Source organism: Ptychodera flava, chromosome 4 (assembly GCF_041260155.1).
Source record: "Ptychodera flava strain L36383 chromosome 4, AS_Pfla_20210202, whole genome shotgun sequence".
Taxonomy (NCBI): domain Eukaryota; kingdom Metazoa; phylum Hemichordata; class Enteropneusta; family Ptychoderidae; genus Ptychodera; species Ptychodera flava.
In genome coordinates, this window is record NC_091931.1 from 31,022,084 (window position 1) to 31,032,089 (window position 10,006).

Genomic DNA, 10,006 nt, shown 5'->3' on the forward strand with positions numbered 1-10,006 from the left:
TTTGAACCGTGAAACATTGACTTCAAGGCCACGGCGATGCAACCTCCACGCCAGCAACTTTATCTGTTGCAACTGGTCACCCGTGCTAAACCCTGTCTTGATCTCTGCAGGACCCCCACCCCAACCCCAATTTTTGACCACCCGTCTAAACATCTTCTGATCGGACCCTCAACTGACGATATAAGAAAAACTTACCATCAGTATAGGAGGTTGTTTGTCAATTAAGTGAACTGACGGAGAAAAAAATATTCGAGCCTCAAAGTAAAAATAAACATTCATGAGATAGTCACTGGGAGACAAACAGCAAGATGGCGATAACATCACTGCTCAGACCTGTAGGCTGTACATGATCGGAAACATACTATATATTACATTTTTTTGTCAAAACGAGCATTGTCTTTTCTTAAACCATCTACTTTTTCTCGACGAAGCTCGTCCTAATCGTTGCGCATGTACCAGGGGAAACAAAACCATGTGCGCGGTCTCGCATCCAAACTACAGAACTTTCTCTTTATTAATTTGCCGTAGACTGGGTAAATACACGTACTAACCATGTCTTGTTCAGTGCTTTCAGACTAGTCGAGATATTTCAAATCTTTTTTTCAATGGATGTACTTCAATGCATCACTACATGTACACGCTGAAGTTCTGCAAAATTAAAAAAAATCCCTGTGTGGCCTTTGTTAGTTGACAATGAACCTATCTTCCCTAAATCAGACATCACTGCCATGTTTTACAGGGTAAGCAAGCCCTTACTTTCGATTTGTTCACTTCTTTTTTGTGTCTTGCTCTACTCCCTCAAACATTATGAGATACAGCTTGTAATCTCACCATGTTTAAAGTAGACACTGCACTGTCCAAAAAGTAAAATCTGGTCAAAGCTGTCAATAACAGACAGTATTTTACAAGTCATACGCGTTGTGATGGCAAACTGGATAACGCATGTTTTAAGGTGCTTTTGGTGGCAGCAGAGTTGACATACATAAAACAAAATGGTGAAAACACATCAACAGTTACAACTACAGGACCTTTGCAGTACAGGACAACTTGGAAGGCTGTCCTAGGAAATGCGCGTGTGCGACTTTCTTGTTTACGATTTATTTCATGCATGATATCCAAGATGCATCACGTAAATAAAGCTGCAACATTGAAACAAACATGTTTTAACTTTCATCAATCGCCAACGTACGCTAGATACAGTATTTACATCGGTTGTAGGGGTCCCTGGCAACCTTTGAGCAGAGTTCCGCCAACAGCTCCCTTTGAAGAAACTCTTTCACTACACTGGCAAGTCATCAACATTCCTCTACGACGTTACTGGTTGCAAAAAAAAATATTTTTCTACTTACAATTATTACACCACCATAACATTTACCAGGATACGATCAAACATTTCATTGAATTTACTTGATGGCAAAAACCAACATTTTTCATGGTAGCAGCCCAGTATGAGAGATGCATGCACATTTGTAGCGAGATTTCATATAGTTCAGGATCAAACTCAAGGTCGCCCACAACTTGATAACTTTTTGAGGTCCAAAATTTTTTCAAGGTATATTGGAGCAATATCCAGACTCAGTGATAGTATACCACCAATTTTGCACATGCAAAAGTGCATGCATATGTGGAACAGCGAAAGGTACACCCATTGCCCAGGTGCTTTATTGCCATTATATCATAACAGTATAATGAAATTGTGGCATTAAACTGGGGGGGGGGGGGGGGGGGGGGATTTTTCTCTAGGTGGAGAACCTACGTATGTTCCAGCCATACTTCCAGTACATCACATACACAGCATAGCTACTTCCATGTCTCAACAATCAGAGTACGGTATTTGCACAACCAATATACTGGTATGATGTAATACCTTTATGGATGATTTCACATGTTTATGACTGATCATTTGAGATTTTAGAACATTGCAGGTGACTTGTAATAGATTTTCCATGATTCAATTTCATTTTACAGGACTTTTGCATGCAGCTTTAAAAATCAAGGAATTTCCTGGAATGTATGGACTCTGGCATGCCTGCAGTGATCAATGATACCAGGAATGTATGTAATTGCTTGCATCAGACTTATAACTCACGGATGAAGTCAAAATACAGGAAAAACAGCATATAAAAACACAAGGTGCAAAGGATTAATTTTTTTATAACTCTACACCTAGTGTTTTTATCTGCAGTTTTTCTGGTTTTTTATCCTCTGCACCTAGTGTTTTTATCTGTTTTTAAAGTATTGTAATTTTAACCATTTTATACTCACACTAGAACAGTTTTGTACCTTCTATATCCTAATGAAGGTTTTTACAGATTTACAAACTATACTTCCGATATAAAGATGAAAATTTTTCATATTTGTCTCCCACACATGCAAATTTACCAGTCTCAGTCACCGTGACACAGTGAGAAAGTACAGCATTGCCACTCATGATTATCTGAAGTCAGAAGATATTTATTTTTTTTCTCTTGTACAATATTACAATTGCATTTTTTTTATCGTACTGCTGGTCTTGTTCGGTACTTCTGAAATCAAACCGGTGTTTTCATGTCCTGCAAACAGAATAAAGACAAGAAATTTTAAACCCTTCACCACAATGGTTTGGCCCGATGCCTCTATTGTTTTCAATGGAGATTGTGGACCTGTTTACAGGGAATTGGGGTGACCAGGATGTCGAAAGTCATGATGACACACACTTATGCTTGGATTATCAACCCTGTATTCTCCTTTCTCCTGTTTTACAGGTTCAACTAAAGCTGTGCTAAAGTTTTGTTGAAAAAAAGTGTTTAAATCAAAGTTACCTCGTGGTGAAAGAGCAGGTGTGTCTGCCGAATGAAATACTTGAAAAGCTTCAAGTCTAAATTGATTATCATGCGGGAACTATGAGGGACAACAGCAGTGTCTTCCCTATGCAACTGTACCCTGGATAGTCCCCACATCCATATTTCTTTCTATTTCAATACAAAGATCTGGCAGCTTTCACAGTTTTAACCATCAAGGTGCTACAGGTGTTTTTCAAGTAGACAATGTACACAGCTACATAATCAAACATCCACTTGTCTTGGGCAAACATTTCAGCCGCCTGACATCAAACTAGAGGGTTTACACATCCCTGTAATACTAAACTCAAGAATGCAACTGAAAAAATTATGTTTTCTCTACACAGATTTCCTTGATTGACTTGCAGCCCTGAACACAAAATTTACCAGAAATGCAACAGTAACTGAAGTACTAACATATCATATGATAAAATGCAACTTACCAACTGACCTGTCCTTTACATGGCACTCATCTGCGGCTGTGGCGCTGGGGCAGCGGGCTGACCGGGGAGTGGTCCAACTCCCACCATGGGGGCGGCGGGAGCAGCGGAACTTGGCGTGGGAGGCTGGTCTGGTTTGCCAGCCTTCTGTTCCGACGTTGGTTGCGCCGGGATGATTTCCTCTTTGGGTTCAACGATGCTGACGTGATCTGGGAGGGGTTTCTTTGGGCCAATTTTGCCTGTTGGGTCCCATGGTAACATGATCTTGACTTTGATTCCGAGCACACCTGAAAGAAAAAATATGGAATTTGTCAACATGCTGCTTCACTGCTATAACTTACAGCAGGGTTCATACACTTCAAGTAAATCAAAATTCCAGGACTTTCCAGGAGTTTTTTTGCCATTTTCCAGGAGTATTTGTGGTTGAAAAATGCCATTTTCCAGGAGTGTTTGCACAATAAAGCTTGCAATTTTAATAAGAATCATATACTAATTGTTTCTAATGTTTTCCTTGTCCACAAAACTTCAGCCCATAAGACATCATTTTGCTGACAAATGCAGTCAATGACGAGTTGACAGGTTTTGACGGTGATGACATCTTGAATAACATCGCTGACGATTGAGACAGTAAGTGAGGCTACCCACAATTCTCCATGATCTGTACACACGTAGATCACTCACTGAACTGAAGCAAATTTCTTCTGTACACAGAACAATATTTAAAAATTCTGGCAACATAGTTCTGATCATCATAATTTTCTGATTTCTTCACTTTGAATAATGAGATGATAAACCCCTTTTCCTCGGAGGAGATAGCAATTTTGTAATTTTGTCGACATAGATTTTTGACAGCCATACACAATATTTTCAAGGAAACAGAGAGAATAAGTTGCATCTGTGTTGGCAAAAGAAAGAGTATTGATTTTTTTAATGTTCGTAACAAAGGAAATTTGCATGTCTGACAGGTGGTATGATGAGACCATCTTAGTTGCTGATAACTTTATCTTGACAAGTGTACAATTTTTAACACCTCCAAACATCGACTTCTCATTCAATTTACTCTTGAATTTTAAACATAATCAATAATTTAGGAACACAATGTCAACAAATAATCCTGAATTTAAATTGTAGGTTAAAAATTGTTAAGAAAGTGATAAAATTGAAAAAGCCTTGAGTAAAAAATGTCTGAGTGAACAAATCAAGGGGAATTGTGGGTAGCCTCACTTACTGTGCAGTTGCGAGTGTGTGTCAGGAAAGATAAACTCAGGGAAGGCTTAGAATTAGTCGACGACTTTACATTTGATGAAGATCGGGCAAAGAAATCATTAATTTTTTATTTACTTGCTCCTGTTTTCTCCTACCAGAGCTCGATGTTTTGCTCCTGTAGCTATAGCATGGCTTTTCATAGCTCCGCGTATGATGCTATGTGTTCCCTGCATTATATTATAAAGCGTCCCACTACAGCCCTGCTGAGGTCCATAGACACGCGGTCCCACTTTGGACCGCACACAAAAAACTACTTTTCTAACTACTTTCGGCCGAAATCAACTCGATTCCAATCTATGCCTACCCGAATCACTCAACCGCTCACAGACTGCAAAAAAGAACTGTTCGCATGACGTCAAAAACCATAAGTTTGCTGGTAATGCACGGTGAAGGGCACAAAGGCCGGCAATATCTCGCATGAATGTGCCGAATGGCAAGCCACGGGAACACGGAGCATCATACGTAGTGCTAGGCTTTCCGATACATCGAAAGTCTTTTCACAAAGTTTGCATCTTGCCGCGAATTTATCTTGCGCCCGCTCAAGCCATCGTACGTACTCGGCTGTTTCAACCAATGATCGCTGAATAAACACTTTGCAGGAGGCATTGCTGTGACTGGTGACCCGAACAAGCTTTAAATTTCAACACGGTCCCTCCACAACCTACTCATGCATACTTCGATGTCACTGTACGTGCGTGCAAAACCATGGATAATGGAATACACAACATGGTCTCGCCCACGCTAGTACAAGGGTACCCCTTTACGACATTTTAAGAAACACTACTACGCTTTCCAAATTTTGTCTCGGGAGGGCTCCCCACCTGTCGCAAAACATCTTTTCGCATTTTTGCAATTTTGACATTCGACAATTATACTGTTTGACGTTCGCCCTTACGATCAGGCCATTCTCGACCGTGTGCGATCGTAACTAGCGATTTTCCAGGAGTTTTCCAGGAGTAAATTTTGATTTTCCAGGAGTTTCCAGGAGTTTCCAGGAGTGGTTTTAAATTCCAGGACTTTCCAGGACTTTCCAGGAGCGTACGAACCCTGTACAGTGTGCCTTCATATTAAAACTTATCTACTGCACTCCCTGACAAAGGAGTCCCATGGTTTGCTATTTTATTAAAGGGACAAAGTCGTCAGAACTGTGCTGAAAGGTTGTATGGGACCCATATGATCAATGTAAACACTGTAACCAAGGTACGTTGGGAACTGATGAAAGTTAAAACATGTCTATCATAATCAACATTGTATAATTTAAATGTTGCAGCTATGATGATGAGGTGCATCTAGATATCCTGCACGAAATACATTGTTTGTCAATAAGAAACTGACACAGTTCTGACTGTTTCCCTTTAACTGGGCATTGTTGAGATCTGAATATCCAAGTCATTGCAGCAGTTTTGCAGCATTGTTGTAATCGGGGACATTCTTAACATTTCTCCGTATATTAATTGCAAAAGAACACTTGCCTTTAATACAATGCAGTATTCCTTGTCAGGTTACAACTACAAAAGTCAGAATAATTCTCTATTTAACCCTTTCACCACCATGGTTTGGCGCAAACCCATTGTTATCAATGGCCATTGTAGACCTGTATACAGGGAATTGGGGGTGAACAGGGTTAAGGGAACCCTTGCTATCTTTTAGCATTATTTTCAGTAATTATACTTTCTGTAGGATTGCAAATTTCATTTCTGGAAACCCCTCCAGTGTCTTTTTGAAATCATGAACACAAAAATGCTCTAATGCGATTTCTTGCACGTACATAACAACCCTAAGGTATTTGTGCAAGTTGAGAGAAACATGGATCTAACGGATGTTAACCTGGTGTACACTGATGAGATGTCAGATGCTTAGTTCTATGGCAACGGTGAACTGATGGCAAGCACACTACCTCCTGCAGAAACTTCAGCCATTTCAGAGTGTACAGAGACATGAGACAATTGACGATTGCTGAATTGAATCAACACTCACCAACCTGAAGAGACACATTATAACTTACCTTGCCTAAGCATGACGTGTCTGACTGCTGTGTCTACGTAATCATTGACTGGGTTACCGCTGTGGATCATCAACCCGTCTACAAACTTCATGGACTTGGCACGCTGACCTCTCAGTTTACCCGACACAACGACCTCGCAGCCCTTGGCACCGCTCTCCATGATAAAACGCAGTACACCATAGCAGGCTCTGTCCGAGAGAAATGAGCAACAGTCACTGTTATTATCGTAACATCTCTAAAAATCAGAACTGCTCTCGGTGCCACTCAAAGTTAAGGTCATTCATTGTAGGTATGCACTTGCTGCCATGAAATATAAGCTAGTCATACTGTCACACCTGAACAAGCTACTAAAATAACATTTAACACATTCATTTGACTTTGATCATATTTATTGTGTGTCGTACATCAAATTTACCATTTTAGATGAAAGGGATGGCAAAGGTTTGATTTTAAGTAGGTTTGTATTTAGTTTTTGTTTCACTCACCCAAGACATTTGTGACATTACAGTTGGTATAGCAAACGAAAACTTTAATGCAATACCAGGAAGTGTTGTATGATGTCATTCAATTGTTCCATGTAGTACCCTCTAAGCAATCGTTACCATGTGAAACTTGTTGGTCAAGTTCCACACAGAGGTAATGCATGTGACTTTTTAAAGGTGGGTAATAATAAAAGCCTTTTAAAAGCCATGAGCCAACTTAGGCTGAAAATCTTCCTCTGAACTTAAAGGCCGGGATGTGCTGTATACTTGATTTCTTTCATTTGATGGTGAAACTGACTTGTGATACATATTGATTTAGGTCAACACGATTCACAGTTGGCCCCTGGTTTATCCAATGTTCAAACACTTGAAAAACATTTCTGGGAGCTGCCATTAGCAACTTCCGGTAATGGTGGCTCCAAGAAACACGGATGCTCCACGCTCAATGCTCAAGGAACGCGATCGATGAGCTTGAACAAATAACAAACCCCATAAATGACAAGGTTAGTGTAGTATAGTTTTTAGTCTTCAGTAGTGATAAATCGGTACGACCAAATGCAGCAAATATGTGGGATTTCACACCCAAATGCTGCACCATGTGCGGTGCGCTTATTTTGAACCCTACAGGGCCTTTGGCATTGTAGCTCTACTGGTGGGCAAGGTCTCAATAAACCAAAACTCGCCGACCACTAGCTGCAAAATTGTAGCTCTACGGTGAGGCGGTCGGTGAGTTTTGGTTTTTGCGACATCGCTCACCAGTAGAGCTACAATGCCGAAGGCCCTGTAGCATACAAATAAGCGCGCCACACATGGCGCGGCATTTTCATGTAAAATCCCACATATTTACTGCATTTGGTCGTACCGATTTATCACTACTGAAGACTAAACACTATACTACACTAACCATGTCGTTTATGGGGTTTGGTATTCGCACAGACACGTCAATCGCGTTCCATAAACATTGAGCGTGTTTCTGGGAGCCGCCATTACCGGAAGTTGGTAATGGCGGCTCCAAGAAATGTTTTTGGAACGCGATCGACGTATTTGAACAAATACCAAACCCCATACACGACAAGGTTAGTGTAGTATAGTGTTTAATCTTCAGTAGTGATAAATCAGTATGACCAAGTGCAGTAAATATATGGGATTTTACATCAAAATGCCATGCCATGTGCAGCGTGCTTATTTTGTATGCTTCAGGGCCTTCGGCATTGTAGCTCTACTGGTGAGCGATGTCGCAAAAACCAAAACTCACCGACCGCCTCACCGGAGAGCTACAATTTTGCAGCTAGCCGACCACCTAACCGTAGAGCTACAATTTTGCAGCTAACAATTACACGTACCTTCTGACAGCAAGACCACCGAGTAACTTGTAACGCAGTGATTCACACTGGGCGATGGCGCACAGACCTCGGGCTGCTACCTTCTCAGCATACAGCTGCAATAAATCACGTGTAAAATAGGTGATGTTGTCATCGCATTATCACTCACTTTAATGACAATTAATATAGGTTCATTTTTAATCAGCTCCTCGCGAGGATCAATGTTACGAACGAGATTTGTTAATTACACGTGTCACTGAAAGATGTGAGCAAGTATTGACGTTTTAGGAAACTTCAAAACATACGTCACAGCCGCTGTCCAAAAGGTAAACACCGCATCTCGACTCACCTCCACTGTACCTTCTGGGAAATTGAATCTCTTCTGTACAACTGCGGTCAACTCACGGATACGACGACCTTTTTCACCAAGGACGTTCTGCGTCCTGGTGGCCAAAATAATAATTTCAGTTCTTGTCGGTGTTACTCGAACTTCCACACCACTGTAGCCATCTTCGGCAAGCTCTCGAGTGAAGAATTCGTTCAATTCTGCTTTAAATACGCCATCTGCAACAAACTGTTCAGACGGAGGACACTTAAGATGACATGCCCGAGGGTGGGACTGACAATCTAACGCACATAACGGAGTATATAACATCGGAACTGCGTTAATTCATGAGTGAGAGCGCAAAGGACTAGCATGGCGACGAGAAGCTCATGGAGAAGCTATTTTACAATCCGTCATGATCGTATCTTTGTGTTGCACATCGTAATCTAGAATCGTGGCCAAAATGATGTGTAGTATGTAAAGTATCTTTTAATAGGTATATTTATCACCAAAACGGTGTGATTTATCATTTCTGTATGTTTTACCTTTCTCTTCTTCGATATTTGAGCCGCCATCTTGACTGGCTTTGGGAAAGAGGAAGATACCCGGATGTTTACCCGTAATCTGCAGTTCCCGCCTGTAGCGGCGCACTTTAAAAATACCAAAACTGCAATAGGCGGATAAACGTAGGGTCATCGTACAATGTAATCTTTTATTGTTTATATGATTGAAAATTAACAAAGCAGTAGTCATAGATAAAAGTAAGGAGTTACCTGGCAAAGTTTGGTACTAGAGAAACAAGTTACCAAAGATTTACTGATATTTGAAATTCAATTAAAATTGAAAATGGCATATGAGGGGAAATAACATTCAAGTTAAAAAATTAAGCCGGTATTTGTTTTTCTTACTCCACCAGCTTCAAAATGAGTCCTAACAAGAAGTAGGCAAGAAAAATTTAAGATTCCGAATATCTGTCCACGAGCTGCATTCTACCCTAATAAAAACGTTTAATTTTTCTCTCATGGTTTTACAATGGAGAGATAAAACGGCGGCCGTACGTTAAAATGTCGGACTCTTGGCGTAATTGATGGTGAATATCAGACCTTATGATCATTCACTTTGCCTTCAGTACAAAATATTTTCTTTTCGCTCAAGTTACTGTACAGGCTATATTTAAAATATATTTAGAGTCGTCCGATGTATGACTTCTGAGTGCTCTTAGTTTTCTTCATTCTTCTTATTATTTTTCTTGAAGGTTCCTACTAATTTGTGATTCTTATGCTTCCTTTTAAAAATTTCTTAACATTTTTTTGAGTTTGTGCTTCGAAATAAAGGATTAAATTAATA

At 40.3% G+C, this 10,006-nt stretch overlaps 1 protein-coding gene across 1 annotated transcript; it reads right to left on the reverse strand.

Moving 5' to 3' along the window:
• Positions 1-2,433: 2,433 nt before the first annotated feature.
• On the reverse strand, positions 2,434-9,299 carry LOC139131472 (small ribosomal subunit protein uS3A). Its single transcript, XM_070697525.1, has 6 exons — positions 9,205-9,299; positions 8,684-8,908; positions 8,356-8,450; positions 6,531-6,718; positions 3,263-3,546; positions 2,434-2,552 (listed from the first exon to the last, which is right to left on the reverse strand). Exons 1-5 carry the CDS (start codon positions 9,232-9,234, stop codon positions 3,278-3,280), a joined length of 807 nt encoding a protein of 268 aa, XP_070553626.1. The 5' UTR covers positions 9,235-9,299; the 3' UTR covers positions 2,434-2,552; positions 3,263-3,277.
• Between the last annotated feature and the right edge of the window lie 707 nt (positions 9,300-10,006).